Raw genomic sequence first — 16,834 nt, forward strand, 5'->3', positions numbered from 1 at the left:
TGTAATAGATTAACTGAAAAACATCAAGAATAACAGAAATTTTTTTTTTATTATTTAGAAACTAAATTATAAATTAAACTGACTTTGTGAAAGTAATAATGAATATGAGATTTATTTCTAATTTTTTTACTTTTCCTGTATCAATGCAAAAGCAATACGATAACGATATCCTTTCGCTAAATAGCATTATTCTGAAATAGAAAACAACCCTTCTGCTGTGTTTGGTGCGAAAGTATGAATAAAGAATATATTCGTTATCTGACAATAGTCAAAAAAGTATGAAGTCCCTCCCAAAAGAAACATCTGATAGTTTTAGAAAGAAACACTAATCTAAACTTGAAATAGTGAGATTCAGTTTTTCTAATTAATTTCGTACTCTTTTGAAACAAATAAGTAAATTAATAAAATAAAAATAAATAATTGCCAGTGTTGTAATAAAGTGATATTTATCGCGTATATGAAATCAGTGATTGAGTTTTGAGACATATAAAACACAAGAGTTTACAAAAATACAAAAATAACTCTTTATTAAAAAAAGCATATAAAATAGTACAATACAGTTTGGCACGGTAAGCAATAAACGCCACTGATGCAGGTGGTTAAGCGTATAAAAATAAAACAACAATTATATATATTCCATATATAAGGGTATACAAGTTCAGAGTATATAAAATACAAAGATTAATATCTAAATGTTGCAAAAATATTCGCTATATAAAATGTATTTTTACGACATCAAACATAAAGTATAGTCATGGAAAGGAACAATAAAGATCACCCAGCACCAAGCCGAATTGGAATCTCGCCAGCTGATTCACAGCATAAACGGTTCCGCACATTTTTGACAAAATTATTCAGAACATTCATTTTCCAGCTAAAGCGAGACAACAATAGAAACAAATCACATCATATGTTCCCATTGTCTGCTGTTATATGTAGGACATGAAAAATAAGATGACGATTTTGAAATGTTTATTATTTGTTACGAAAATATTTAGCTGAATTTGAAAAGAAATTAGAGATTAGACGATGTGCTTTTAAATTGTGTTTTGTGCTGAATTTATGGCTTGTTGTTTAATAGTATTTCGTGTTAAATTAATAATGTGCCATTAAATTTTGCTTTATCTTAAATCGAATTTATTAATATTAAATTTTGTTTTGAGTTAATTAATTGTTTATTATTAAATTCTGATATTTACCATTAAATTTGTTTTGGGTTAAATTAATCGTCTGCTATTAAATTATGTTAATTGCTTGCTACTCAATTGAGTTTTGAGTTAAATTAATCGTCTGTCGTTAAATTATGTAAGCTGCTTATTATTCAATCGTGTTTTGAGTTAAATTAATCGTCTGTTGTTAAATTATGTAAACTGCTTATTATTCAATCGTGTTTTGAGTTAAATTAATCGTTCGCGGTTAAGTTTTTGTTTCAAAAATGTGCAAATTCTTTTCTAAATTGGAGGAAAAAAATTAGAATAATATGCAGTAAGCTGTTTATAAATAATAATATTTTTATTGGAAAAATATTAATTGAATTTCAAATTTGATCCAAAATTTATGCTTCTGTAGTTAGCCATGAATAAAAAAATAACAAAAGTTCTTGGAGAAATCGTAATATCTTCAAAAAAATTCTAAAACTTTATTAACCATTTCAAAGAAATTTAAACGTAAAATAATAATAACATTTTCCAGTTCGACTTATTCACATTTTTTTTTCACTCAAAAAAAATTAGTTTAATACAAGAAACATAAACAAAAATACAGATTAACCTATGATTAAAAGTCCCACTAAGTAGAGTTTGTTAAACACATAAAACTATCAACATTACACACTACACGACATTTTAATTGTTAAACATTTATATTCAAATTTATATAATCAGATCACACAAAAGAAAATGCTATATAATGCATATATAATATATCACGCTATTGAAATACAATACATTTATTAAAAATATCTGTTATATATACCACGACTACATATAAAAATAAAGGAGAAAAAATACTACCGCCTATAATTAGTAAGAGTTAATAAGTTAGTTAAACGATTATTAACAAATGTTATGGGTGATAAATGTATTCATACGGTGACGGATTTTCGATTAAGCGAGCTAGGTAGCTGCCTAGGACAGATGAGATAACGAAGGATCGCAGGTAGATGGATTAAAAAAAGTTATTATCCAAATTTTTTAATAAATAAATATTTAAAAATAAAAATGATGTGAATTATAAAATATTAGGATAATACTGGCACATTATCAAGTATAATTGGTGACTTTATTATATGTACCAATATGTTCATTTAGTTATTATAGTATTTATAACCACCAAATATCTGCTTAAATATAATTGTCTGCTATCATGCAGTCATAAATCAAAATAAACAAATAAATAAAAAATGCACATTTTCACAAAGTTTCTAAATTAATCAATTAACACGTTGAATAAATTAGTATTATGATTTTTTTAAAGTTAATCCTCATAATGTGCATTGTCTAGACAGCCACCTATATGTCTAAATCCGTCACTGTATCCATATACATAACATATACAATACACAGAGTAATAAGATATATATGAATATAATGTTAGTTGTATATAAATGGTTATATGAATAGATATATCCCGAATATCGGGTTACAAATATTAATTGGCTCAGAGCAATGTTTGCAACATTGTGAATCCCGCCAATAGTAGCGTCTTCTATACCATTCTTTACAAAATATTTCGCCAATCTACATCCAAGCACGTAGTTGGCGACTTTAGGGAAAAAAATTAAATATTCATTTAATGTCGGTTCTAATACAGATTCTTTATGAGAAAGATATAAGATTAAGCAAGACTTTCTAATACTTTTGAATAGATTATTTCTTCAAGACCTAATAAAACATTGAAAATAACGCAAAAGATGTACGTCATGTAATGTTAGGTAATTCCGAAATGCTAGATAATCGATTTTGTAGTATACATTAAATAAAGGGCTTGAAGAAATATTTCTTCAAAAAGCATTAATAAGGAAAAAAAAAATTCATTTTCCTTTCAAATTACTAAAAATGTCAATAAATATGTTACTTAAAATCAAATTCTTAAAAAAAAAAGTAATATGTATTTAAGTTTGCTGCTAATATAATTTTTTTTATAAGAAAGAAGTATTTATTGTACAAAACCTCCTTGGAGATAATTTTGTAACAATCTAATATTACAGTGAAGATAAAGGTAGAATTACATTATGTGTGCTATCGCATCTTCAAGATTAGGTAATTCTGATAAACCAGTATGTACGACTCAATATTTCTCGAGGAAAAAATAACCTTGAAAGCATGCACTTTATCATCTATTTAAGTTAAGAGATGCATAATTAAGAAATATGAAGTTAATTTTTTTTTTAGCTCACAAAAATACTGTGGAATACTTTCTTAAAATCAAATTAAATGCTGAAGTTAATAGTCACCAGTAAAGATAGAATGCATTGAAAATTAAATATACAAAGCAGTTCATGAACTTTTACGTCAGACTAGAATCAACAGCCTTCAAATTTTAAAATTTCATTTGTAAAAAAAAGATACAAGATATAAATTTAAAAAAAAATGATGAATTTAAATATTTAACCACGTGTATTGGATGCTTTCCTATCACATTTTGAAACAGGTTATAACCTGTGAGTTTATTAAAGGGTGATCTAAACGCTACAGTTATCACCGATATGTACGTCACTTATACCATTGCTTTACTTTTCCCATCGTCACCGATGTCTTATCTTTACTCCATCTTATCGCCTGTTTCTGCTTACAGCGGATGTTCAACCTTAACAAAATGATCAGGATCTTTTTGAAGGCCGACGTCGATCTTAGGATCATTCAGATAATTAAAAATGATGTTTAAAAACCTTGAAAAGATGACTAGAAAAATAATGATTCATAACAAATAATGACCAATCATGATAATGATCAACGACAAATTCATATTTAACTCGTTCCAGAAATTTTTCGACAAAAATTCAAAAATAAATAATTTGGTTGAAAATTTTCAAGTTCGCTGATTTACAATCACAAGAAATATTCACATTTTTATAAAAATGTATTTAAAATTTTCTAGTCAGTTTTTGATCATTTTTAACATAAATTTATACATTAATTTGAAAGAAAATTTAAAATATTGCTTAAGAACTTTCTGTTTCATACACTAAGGAAGATATGCTCCAACCACTTTAGAATACTTTTTTCCTAAGTGTTCGTTCTTTAAATGCCATTCTGGGGTGTCAAACGTATAAAAAATTATCTTAATTTTAATATAAATTATTCATGCGTGCTAAAATGTACTACAAAAATTACGTGAAATCAGTAATATCTTAAATACTGAATGGAATTTTAGCTGAATCAATACGACAATACCATCTCGAAATAGAAATTATCATCTAATCTAACAGTTGAGGAAACAAAACAGTTAAGAGGGGGTTCAAACAGATCGAGTTAAAGACATTTATAAAATTTTATGAAATTTTTTTTTAAAGACATTCTTCTAAGAATTAATTTATTTACAAAATATATATGGCTATTATAATTTCTGACCATTCTAAGTTAGTCATCATTAGCAGAAGTTGAACTATTATAATCTTCTATCTTTAGCAATATTAGACATGAAAAAAACTGATAAGAACTTTTTCTGCATTTCAGATAGTAGCATAACGATGATTAATAGCTTTTGGGGCATAATATAAATCTTTCGCCCCCTACCGTTACATTCTGCTATTAAAAACATAAAATATATGGCAAAATTCTGGTCCCTTTAAAATAAGAAATAACAGAGCCTCTTAGAATGATGTTCTGAGCGTCTCTACCCTCATACCCACAACTCGTTATGCTACTGTCCTTGGAATATGGAACAAAAGTTTTATCTTAATATGTACCATTTCTTGGCAGCAATGAAATATGTTTTTTAAAAATCCATTTTTGATAATAAGATCTTACTGCTAATGTTTACGTTATTTGAAAAACTTTTATACGCAGAGTATTAACAATGAGATTGCTTCGAATGATCCTAAGGAATCGAGTCTTAGTGAGCAAAACGATCAACTTCAGCACGACTTTCCTGGCCTGATTTTTTTTATGGTTGTTCTAATTGATGGATGAAACCTTTCATAGGCAAGCATCCAAGATGGCTGCCAAGCCACCTTCCTCTGCTACCAGCTGGGTGTGAACGTCGCATCAGCCCTGAGCCGGTGTCTGCTATCTAAAAAACAAACCATAACCCAGTTGTTTCCAGCAGACATACACAGGACAAAAATATTTAGCAAAATTGATGTGAATCAGACAACATCTTCAGCCAGAAACTGATGACCAAGATGGGGCATGGCAGTTGGCGATGGAGTTGGGATGACCATAGTAGTTCCTTGATGAATTCTTCGAGCAATGAGGCAGATGGCCCTGAAGGAGGTTGATGAGTTCGTTCCTTTCTGCTTCCAAAGAATGGATTTCGGACTTTAAGGCATTGTTGTTGATTTCTAGTGTTTCAGATTCCTACAATAAATAATACTTATTAAAGCATCATGTGTATAAAGACAAGCACACAAATATAGCATTTTGATTGACAGAATTCCTATTATTTGTAGGTATATTTTAAATGAAGGCTCCCTCCCTCCTCTCCAAAGATGGCAGATGATTGAGTTTTGAACATTAAATATTAAATTAACATCATTCATTGCAAAAAAAATATTATTTGTTTTCTAATGTTAATAAGCACAAATTAAATTAATAACATTTAGGATTGACATTGAATTTTCGAATTTCTTTTTTCCTTTTTCACTCAAATTTCATTTTTAGAAGCTGAATAAAAAAAAATGACTATATAATTTCCAAAAAAATCATATTATTATTGTCAGAACTTTCTACTTAGGAACTTAGCCTTTCTAATAAAAATACAAGTTTGTCACTTTTAATAGTTTTTATTAATGAATAGTTATTATTAATTATGACTAATATGATTAATGTTTATGAATGAAAATGACTTTGTGCAGAAGGTTTAGAGTACTCAAATACAGCAAAGAAACGTTTTTCAGAGTATTTATCTATCTGGAAAAAAATAAAACGTATAAAGCATATTTTTACTAACATCTATATAAAATAATACAAAAATTAATAAGAATGGGTGATAATCGAGCTACCACAAAGCTATTTTTGACTGAACTATTTGGTGTCTGAAAAAAAGAGAGATCAAAATTGCCTGAATGCCAGGGAAAAAAAATTGAAAACTATTAAGATGACAAACTGTAAAACTTTAGCCAAGAACAATACAACACAATGGAATTCAAAGTAAGCCAGGACCTATCCGGGGCTATCGCGCCAGTGGAGAAGAAAAATAAGGATATAAAAATTATTTTATTAGCAAAAAGATAGTTTTATAAGGAAAAATGTGTAGCATTGGACAGATACCACTTAAGAATTCAAAAAAAAGTCAAAGCATTACTTTAACATTCCATATTTATTCGCTGCACGGGATAAAAAAAAAAAAAAGTGTGAAAGAACCGAAACAACATAGCAGATCTCTTGTGTTATATTAAACCAAAACAGGTTCTTCCATAAAAGTGTTTAGGAACAAAAGAATTAGCATAACATTCAAATGAAAAGATCTAGAAGAATTTTGTCTATCTGAAGAAATGAATAGCTGCTTACCGCTACTAGCTTCCCTGTTCTTTCCTTTTTCTTGTTACGACACTTTGTAGCTGCGACTTTATTTCTTTCCCTTCGTCTGCGTCGTCTGTCTTCGTCTTCCGGAGTCAACTGAAAAGAGTAGAAAGAGGGAAATTTAAATTCAAGAAATATTTGTATATATAAAGATAAATTGAAAGAAATAAGGTTGAGAAGTCTCATTTAGTGATCTCATTATCTTCTAGTGAACAAATAATCATAACATTAAATATATGATAAAAAATTTTATAAACATACAAGTGTATTCTTTATTTGATCGTTACCTATATATACACAATATGGCTCGGTTTTTTTGTTTAACTTTTTCCTGTAGCGATAAGAATTTAATATTAGACTTTTACTTCAAAATTAATTAAATGTGAAAAACCAAAAAGAGTATTTTCTCCTCGACTATTTTCCATAAATACAAAATCTGGTTCGTCTTTGTGTTTAATTTCTTCGTATAACGAAGAGAATCGAGCATTAGACCTTTTCTTTCTGGCCTGTTATAAATCACCAGGAACATTTTTTCCTCGATTATCACTTTTATATGCGCAATATGGTTCGTTTTTGTGTTTAGCTTCTTCGTATAGAGAAGAGAATCGAATATTGGATCTTTTTCTTCTAGACTAATTTAATCCAGAATCTGATAAAAATCTACAATTTTTTTGTGTAAAGACCACATATTAAATTTAAAACGTTCACCCCATTGCGTTTTTGTGTTTCTTTCACAGTACGACAGAAAGACATATTTAGTTCCAAAATAATATTCTAGAATAAAATCCTTTTTTTATTTCTATTTTTGTTTTTTAAGGGAAAAGTAGAATTTCACCTCGAATTTAGAGTTTTTGACGATAACAATATTTTTTTCCTTTATATTTTATATTAATATTGGACCTCTTCTTCCTAAATTAATTAAATTTAAAATGTAATACTGATTTATAGTGTTTGGAGTGAAAACCATAAACCATATTTCTTCTCCTATTTCATTGCTTTTTTGAATTATTGTGTTCACAGCAAGACTGGCAAACAAACTTAATTCCAACATATTTTTTTCTCTATATATATCTCTAATGGAGTCTTAAACATGGAGATTCATAAAAACCTTGAGTATGAATTTTTTTGCCTATTATAATACTTTCCCTCTTCATGTTTCATTTACATTAAAGTAAAAAAAAAGATTTAAGAGTTTAAAATTTAGCTCTAGAATATAAAATTTCTTCAACATTTTTATGTATTCTAGAATAAAGTTCAGGCTTTGCATATCACTTATCTTATATGTTTGCATATATTCTAGTTCAATATCTGCAAGTTCTACCTTAAATTATATTTTCCTGGATTTCTTTTTATTAATTAAATTCTAATAATAAAATTTATTATCATCATTTAATATGATTATGTTTATGCTAATACGATATCTCATCAGATTGTGCATAAAATAAACTATAAAAATAGCACTCGTTACTGACAGCTGGCGAAACTCTGTACATTGCAAAATTCTGCTTAGCATGCGATTCTTTCAAAGAAATAAAAACTTACGTGATATATTACACGTTTAATCTGAAAATCTTTTAATGAAAGTCACTTAACTTGAAAAGCCCTTTCGGTTTAAACAGAAATGGGTGTAGTATTTTTTTACCTAAAAAAAATTTTTTTTTTAAACGACCATGTATTTAATTTTCTTTTCTTTGATAGGGGAGGAAAAGGTTCTCTTTTTCTTTCTGTAAATCTAATTTCATGCATTTCTTTTCCAGGAATAATAAATCTTGTTCAAAATTCCCGAGAAGTGGTTAAATCATTCGACATAAGATGCCTTGTTCTGTCTAAGAATTCTGAGCATACTTATGCTTTTGAATACTTCTGACTTTCATGTAAACTAGTCAATTGCTTTCAGTTTGACGCTGAAAAATTAATTTTTTCCTGAACCGAAAAACAAAGTAACTTAAATGGAAGTCAGACCGAAATATCGAATAAATATAGAGTGTTGCACCATGGTAGAGAATCTTAAGCATTGACTATGTTTCGAAACATTTATCCAACAGTTTTTTTTTATGGCTGGAATAATAATAAATTATCTCAACTCGCGAGACGGTTTTCGAAACACCTTTCAGAGTGCCATTTTATTTAATTGCAACAAATTTCTGATGATTTTTGATCCCACCTTAACCAGTTTTCCAGTTGTCATGCAACTATTTTATTTCTTTATGTTTGATTCTCGATGCATAATGTTTTCAGTTAAGAATGAGTACATTTAAACAAATCCAAAGCAATCATTGCAAGATCAAATACAAGATGGGGATATTTTGCAATTCCATCAGCTGGCATTATTAGTAATATCAGTACAACTTAAGATGAGTACATTTAAACACATCCAAAGCAATCATTGCAAATACAAGACTAAATACAAATGGCGATATTTTGCAATTTCATCAGTTGGCATTATTAGAAATATCAGGACAGCTTAAGACTGAGTACATTTAAACATATCCAAAGCAATCATTGTAAGACCAAATACAAAATGGTGATATTTTGCAATTACATCGCCTGGCATTATTAGAAATATCTGGACACTTCTGATTACTAACAAAATTCTTGTTCTGAATAATTTCCTATGAGTTACGAAATTTTGATACATGTTTTTAACAATTTCTGCCATAGCTATGAGACACCCTTTAGAAAATTTAGACGATATTATTTAAGTATTCTTTTCAGGCATTTTGTAAAAGTGTATATTTAAAATTTTTTAAAATATATATTTAAAAACAAATATAATTTATATTAAAAAGTGTCAGCAAACATTTTTATTTATGTAAGAAAAATTATTTTTGAATGTATTAAATTTCAACTTTTTTGTTGTTATGTTTTATTATTACAAATGTTATGAATGAAATCTTTAGATCACTCTTTTCTCAAATTCCATAGCATATGGAAACATGAGTATGGAATTAAAATGAAATTAAATCAATTGATTAACTGTTGAAAATATTAAAATAGATTATTTTCATCGAAAATAAAATCACGTACAAATTTTTAAAGCTCTTGAACATCAGAATGGGAGAGAAAAATATATTTCCCCTATACAAATATGAAACAAGTCAGATTAAATAAACTGTATATAAATGATAAAAATTTACTGTAAAAGTCAAACAATGTATTTAGCACTGCATTTTTATTATTATCAAAATTTTATGGACAGTTTGGTATTTTTTCTCTGACAATTCTAAAGCTCTTTAATCTTATAATGATGGTTTGGAGAAATTCGATTGGTTTCGAGTTATCAGATTAGAAAAAAAGATCAGTGAATAGTTTCATTGTTAAAGATTTTAAAAGAACACTTTATACAATTATGTCGACATATATTGATGTAATTATGATATTATGTGAGCTCAACTTACATTTATTAGTTGACCTTCGAATTAAAGAGTATTTCCCTAGTGAAACTCAGAACATAGTTTAACCTTTCTTTCCAAATCTAAAATAAGCACGACGAAAAACTTTTCAGTAATTCACGTGCAATGACTTCCATCACGTTTACGATAGAACGGTCACGTGAGCGATAAAAACGAAGACAGCTAAGATGTTCATCGTCTTTTGAACCGAGAGCAAAGTTCAAATTCGCCATCTGTGCCTTTTAAGACGATTTTTTATCGTTTTTATACTTTCTTTATAAGCTCAGCATTTGTCAGTGCGATAATATCGCGAGAGGAAAATCGATGAAAAACAAAATGGTCGAGACGGCAGCTGAAACTAGCAAAATCCAGTGCGTTTCCCATCGATTTCCAGACGCAACTTTTCATTCTTTATTCGAAACGGTTTATGTCAAACGGTACCAAATAAAAAAAAAACATTGATTTGGGCTTGTAGCAGAAAAGCATGCTAGAATGCAAATAGCAGCAAGCATGCTGGAAGTAAATCTCTTTGCATGTCAGATGGCTTGTAAAAATAGAGCGATAAATATTGCGAGTAAATTTATGCGTCGCGTGTTCAGGTCTGAATGAAGTATATGATATTTGATGTCATTGTACTCCATTGATTTACTTAAACCAATTCATGGCTACATTTTGAAAACAAAAATGGTAACCATCCGTTAATAGAGCACCTAAATAACCAAAATAAATTAAAAAAAAAAACGGAATATTTTACAGTGATTTTTTTTAGATAACATAGGCAAAAAAAGTAACAGTTATTTTTAAACTTTCTGTGTGTACAATAAAGTTTTGCTTTTAAATTTTTAAGTTATAAACAATGGCTGATTTAGATATTTTGCTCCTATAGGCAATGCTCAATTTAAGGTTCTCGCTTTTAATACAGTAGTCTATTTAGTTTCAGGTTTCAGCTCATTTTTTACCATGTTAATGATTTATTTTGAGTTAATATTTTTTATTTCATTAACTTAATGAATATTATTTGTTTTTTATCTATCTATTATGACGCCAGAGTCCTAAGTATCCAAGTTTGCTCATAATACTATTGAAGCAGATGTACAATTTTTATAAATATTCTAAAACTAAATGAACTAAAGGAAACATAGGAATCTGATAGACTATACTAGATAAAGTGTTAATATTATTTTGATATTTTATCATTCATAATATTTGTATTTTTTGTCAATTTATTTCGTTGGCAACTGGGAAAATAAATTTTTTAAATAGACCGACATGCGTCTCCTCTCAGTCTACTGACCCTAGGCAGCTGCCTAGTTGAAAATACGTTATTAGTTACAAATAAAATTATAAATATAATGCTTCATAAATGTTACTGATAATGCTTAAATAAGCAAAAATGAAATTCATTTGATATACAAATTGCTATAAATAAAGATATTAGAAGTTTATTTAGAATTGTATGATGGCGTTTTTAATATAATGACTAAAATTGATTCGATTTTAAAATTAAAATTCGAATTAAATGCTAAAAAGATAATTGGCAATAAAATTTAGTAATTCAATACCAGAAAAACTATTTAATTATTGTATGTAATTACTTACAAATTACTAATTATTTTATTAAAATTGTTCTTAAATTACTACAAAATTTAAGTGAATTAAATCAGATTTTGAAAAAATACGGAAAATTACATTTTATCACATTTTTTTTGTAGTATTTGATTAATGAAAAATTAAAACATTCATCAACTTGATTTGTTTCTTTCAATGTTTCATTATTAAGTTAATAAAAATATTACTATGAAATTTAAGTGAATTGCATCAGATTTTGAAACTAGTCTGTATGGTTACATCTTATCATAATTTGTAAAATATTTGATTAATGAAAAATTAAAACATTTAGCAACTTGATTAATTTTTTTTTCAATATTTCATTATTAAGTTAATAAAAATACTACTATGAAATTAAGTGAATTACATCAGATTTTGAAATTAGTCTGTACGGTTATATCTTATCATACTTTGTAAAATATTTGATTAATGAAAAATTAAAACATTCAGTAACTTGATTTATTTTTTCAATATTTCATTATTAAGTTAATAAAAATATTACTATGAAATTTAAGTGAAATACATCAGATTTTGAAATTAGTCTGTACGGTTACATCTTATCATAATTTGTAAAATATTTGATTAATGAAAAATTAAAACATTTAGCAACTTGATTAATTTTTTTTCAATATTTCATTATTAAGTTAATAAAAATACTACTATGAAATTAAGTGAATTACATCAGATTTTGAAATTAGTCTGTACGGTTATATCTTATCATACTTTGTATAATATTTGATTAATGAAAAATTAAAACATTCAGTAACTTGATTTATTTTTTCAATATTTCATTATTAAGTTAGTAAAAAATATTTCAGTTATTTCAAAATGCTTAACGAAATGCTATATTATATATGGTATGGTATATATATAGTATATGCGGTATATTATATAAATATATGGTATATATGTTATATTATATAAAGTATATACATTTACTAAATATATAATATATAAAATTTACAAATAATAAACTAAAAAAATTCATATATAGTTGATGCTATTCTTGGAAGCTAAAAGAAATTCTTGTAATATTAAATTAATTTGCCACTCATAAAATATTATTACCATATATATGCATGTATTTGAGTATACTCAGATTTATATTACAATAAATTTTTCCAAACAGTATTCCTTTTATTTACCTATTTATTCATTCAAGCCTTTTCATTCTACTTAAAAGGGCATTAAGCCTATCGTCCACAAGCGTTTTATGAACCGCTTCGTCATAAATACGAATTGCGCTACCCTTAAATATGGCCGAATTTGCGCAGCGCCATTGCATTACAGAAAAGATTTTGAAAGCATGCCTAATTAGTAATGATAGCCGCTGATTCGCATGAAGAAATGTTGCATAACATACTTTTAGAAGTATAATGAAAAGCGGAAAATTTTGTAAAAGTCGTAAAAATCTGAGAATTGGGTCAGTTTACTGTTGTTTAAAAAGAGAAAAGAAAAATTTAGACAAGCGTAAATGAGGATAATTTAGGATTTTTTCAAGAATGTTTGTGTAATGAAATTGAAAGAAAAATGATATTTTTCTTCCCACATCGGTGGAAGAATTTAGTATATGTATTTAGTATATTAGTATGTTTAGTATAGGTTACAGAATTTGTTGGATATGCAAATTAATTAGTTGACTACAGAAACGAAATATAATTGGCTGTTTTTCTCAGTCGGAAGTATGCCGGTATTCAAGTATTGTAATTGGTATATCATATCCAAGTATTGTATCGTCAGTATCCAAGTATTGTAATTGGTATATCATATCCAAGTATTGTATCATCAGTATCCAAGTATTGTAATTGGTATATCATATCCAAGTATTGTATCGTCAGTATACAAGTATTGTAATTGGTATATCATATACAAGTATTGTAATTGGTATATCATATCCAAGCATTGTATCGTCAGTATCCAAGTATTGTAATTGGTATATCATATCCAAGTATTGTAATTGGTATATCATATCCAAGTATTGTATCGTCAGTATCCAAGTATTATAATTGGTATATTATATCAAAATATTGTAACTGGTACATCATATCCAAGTATTGTATCGTCAGTATCCAAGTACTGTAATTGGTATATCATATCCAAGTATTGTATCATCAGTATACAAGTATTGTATCATCAGTATCCAAGTATTGTAATTGGTATATCATATCCAAGTATTGTATCGTCAGTATCCAAGTACTGTAATTGGTATATCATATCCAAGTATTGTATCATCAGTATCCAAGTATTGTAATTGGTATATCATATCCAAGTATTGTATCGTCAGTATACAAGTATTGTAATTGGTATATTATATACAAGTATTGTAATTGGTATATCATATCCAAGCATTGTATCATCAGTATCCAAGTATTGTAATTGGTATATCATATCCAAGTATTGTATCGTCAGTATACAAGTATTGTAATTGGTATATCATATCCAAGTATTGTATCGTCAGTATACAAGTATTGTAATTGGTATATCATATCCAAGTATTGTATCGTCAGTATACAAGTATTATATTGTCATATCATATTTAGGTTTGTGAGCTTATTTATGGCTATGTTATCTATTATAGCAAGGAATGCAGCAGATTGATAATCATGTTCTTATAAATGAAACTCACAACATACCAACATCAACAATTCTTGATTCTGAAACGTGTAATCAAGCCACTAAAAAGCATTAACTTAAAGTATAAAAAAGACATATTGTGTTTAAATATCTGAGGTATCCTTTAGATTCAGATACGATCGAAATGGAAAATTATCCAATCAGAATATGTAATTTAATTGACAGGTATAAGAAATTAGTAAGCAATAAACTCATATATGAATTATATTTTTTGGAAAAGGAGAGAAGACGTGGTTACCTGACAATCGCATTTTTATCCTTTCTTTTCAATGATTAAAAAAATTTTAATTATTAAAATGCGTTTGAAAAGTTCTTTGTCAAAACCATGATTAAGTACTAGCATAGTCCGAACTGGAAGGCAGAAAACAGGAAAATAGAATATGTGAAAATGTTCGGAACGTACGTAGCTTTAAAATGGAATTTTTGCAGAAGTATTTTTAGTTTCAGCACGTAGAGTGTCAGAATAAAAAAATAAAAGTCCATGCAAATTAGAAGTTAGGATAAAGCCTGAAATCGAATAATTAGAAAAAAATTATTTTTAAAATGCGGATATATTGAAATTATTACATATATATTTCTTTATCATCTGTATTTTTCTATATTTATCTTTACATTTCATATTTAGAATAAATTCAAACCTTTAGAAATCGAAGCTTATACATTTATTAGTGTTTATTTTGAAGGCATTTAATTAAAAAATGATCGAGTCTAAAATTTTTAGAATTACAATAGGTTTATTCAAAAAAAAAAAAAAATTCTACCTGAATTATATTTAAAAAAATTGATAAGCTTTAAGTAGTAATGAAATAATTTAAACATAATTTAAATAGCAAGTTTTTTTATTTTATATTACAATTAAAAGAAATTTATATGTATATGTATATAAATAAATAAAGCACTATTCATAAAATAAAACAAAAAAAAATCAGAATTTTTTTAAAAAAAATTGTTGAACTAAACAGAATTCTTTATTAGATATTGGTCCCAAAAGTAGTAAAGAAATGTTGCTTAAATATCTAAAGCCTTAAGAAATTTTCCTGAAATTTTAATATTTCAAATACATTTTGCAAGAGATATACGGAAAAATAAAATCTTGCCGCATATCGTGGTTTCGCCTTTAGATAGGAAAGACAACAGGAAAAGAATATTGTATTGAGCAACTAAGATAATAAAAAAATCTTTCATATCTGCTTCCGCATATTTTACAATTTTTATCTTCCCATGAAAAATGACACGTCACTTTTCAAAGAGTTAAAGTTCTTTTCTTTGAATACTTGAATGGCTGACAGATAGACAGAAATAAACGTGAAAAAGTGAAGTTCTCTCCAACTATTTTTAATACTATATTCTCCAATGCCAGAAATAAAAAAGTAGTATAAATTTAATGAAAGAACTAAAAATAAATTTTGTGAAAGTTACAATTTTAGCATAAGTAGTTGAAATTTCCATTTTACAGTAGTGGTAATATTTGCTTAATTTTAACAGTAAAGTTATGATTAATACTATTTGAATAATAATCTTGCAATGGTGAAAAAAGCAATCCAAATAAACAAAATCTAGTTTTTTTTTTTTTTTTTTTTTTTGAAATAATAATCCAAAAAATTTATTCGAAAATATGCTTACTTTTTAAAATTAGAATTCAGAAATTATCTGTCACAAAAGTTAAATTTTTCTAGAAAAGCGGAGAGTCTATAAGAAGATTTCTCTATTATTTAGCAAAATATTTTGTTAAAAAATATTACTTTACAGTAGATAATTTCATAAAATTATAATTCCTTTAATTTATTTAATTTAAATATTTTTAAAATTGTTGGGGTCGAACTTTTCTTGGTGCCAGTTAAATTTTTAAATCAAAATTAAATAAAAAATTTTAGAGATATAGAACAAAATTCAGCCACAATAATATTAAACTCAAAAACTCAATCAAAAGTTTTGAACTATACGATTAAAAAAAGCTTCGTGAAACTTTTTGAAAACCTTTCCTGAAAATGTAGGCAATGTGATAATGTGACCTTGCGATAATTACAAAACGTGATTTAAAAGACTAAATTTTTTTCAGTATTTCAAATATTTTATTTCATGACTTTGTATTTGAATAAGTTTAAAATAGATGGCAGCACAAACAATTGAAGTAGTAGTACCGATATTAAAAGATAGATGGCAGCACAACATTAATAGTTTGTGTGTCGCAAGTCAGTGTATACATATATTTTACAGCTCTAAAGATTATTTTTTACAAAGTAATTCTTTCAAAAAATAAAAGCCAATTGTTAACTAAATGATACCTGATTCTTCTAAACAAAAGTCAGGTGTTTAAAAAATCTGCCTGAAGCATTAATAATTCGGTAGTTATTATCTGTGTTAAAAACTTTTTCTCACCCAAATTTTCAAAAGGAAGAATCAATTAAAAATTAAAATATAAATGCAAATATGAAATAAAAATTATATTCATTGTTCAAATTATTCTTTTTAATTCACACGTAACATAGCCTTGTCACGAAAAACCGTGCAGTTTTT

General features: G+C 26.9%; 1 protein-coding gene across 5 annotated transcripts in view; it reads right to left on the reverse strand.

Moving 5' to 3' along the window:
* Nucleotides 1-500: 500 nt before the first annotated feature.
* LOC129981413 (fos-related antigen 2-like) overlaps nucleotides 501-16,834 on the reverse strand; it is a 120,117-nt gene continuing 103,783 nt past the window's right edge. For all 5 annotated transcript variants that reach the window (XM_056092252.1, XM_056092249.1, XM_056092250.1 and 2 more), the window contains exons 3-4: nucleotides 6,672-6,779; nucleotides 501-5,519 (exon numbers count right to left, since the gene is read on the reverse strand). In XM_056092252.1, coding sequence (XP_055948227.1) covers nucleotides 5,322-5,519; nucleotides 6,672-6,779 — 306 coding nt within the window. In that variant the 3' untranslated portion in view covers nucleotides 501-5,321. The remainder of the gene's footprint in view (nucleotides 5,520-6,671; nucleotides 6,780-16,834) is intronic.

Source organism: Argiope bruennichi, chromosome 8 (genome assembly GCF_947563725.1).
Source record: "Argiope bruennichi chromosome 8, qqArgBrue1.1, whole genome shotgun sequence".
Lineage (NCBI taxonomy): Eukaryota > Metazoa > Arthropoda > Arachnida > Araneae > Araneidae > Argiope > Argiope bruennichi.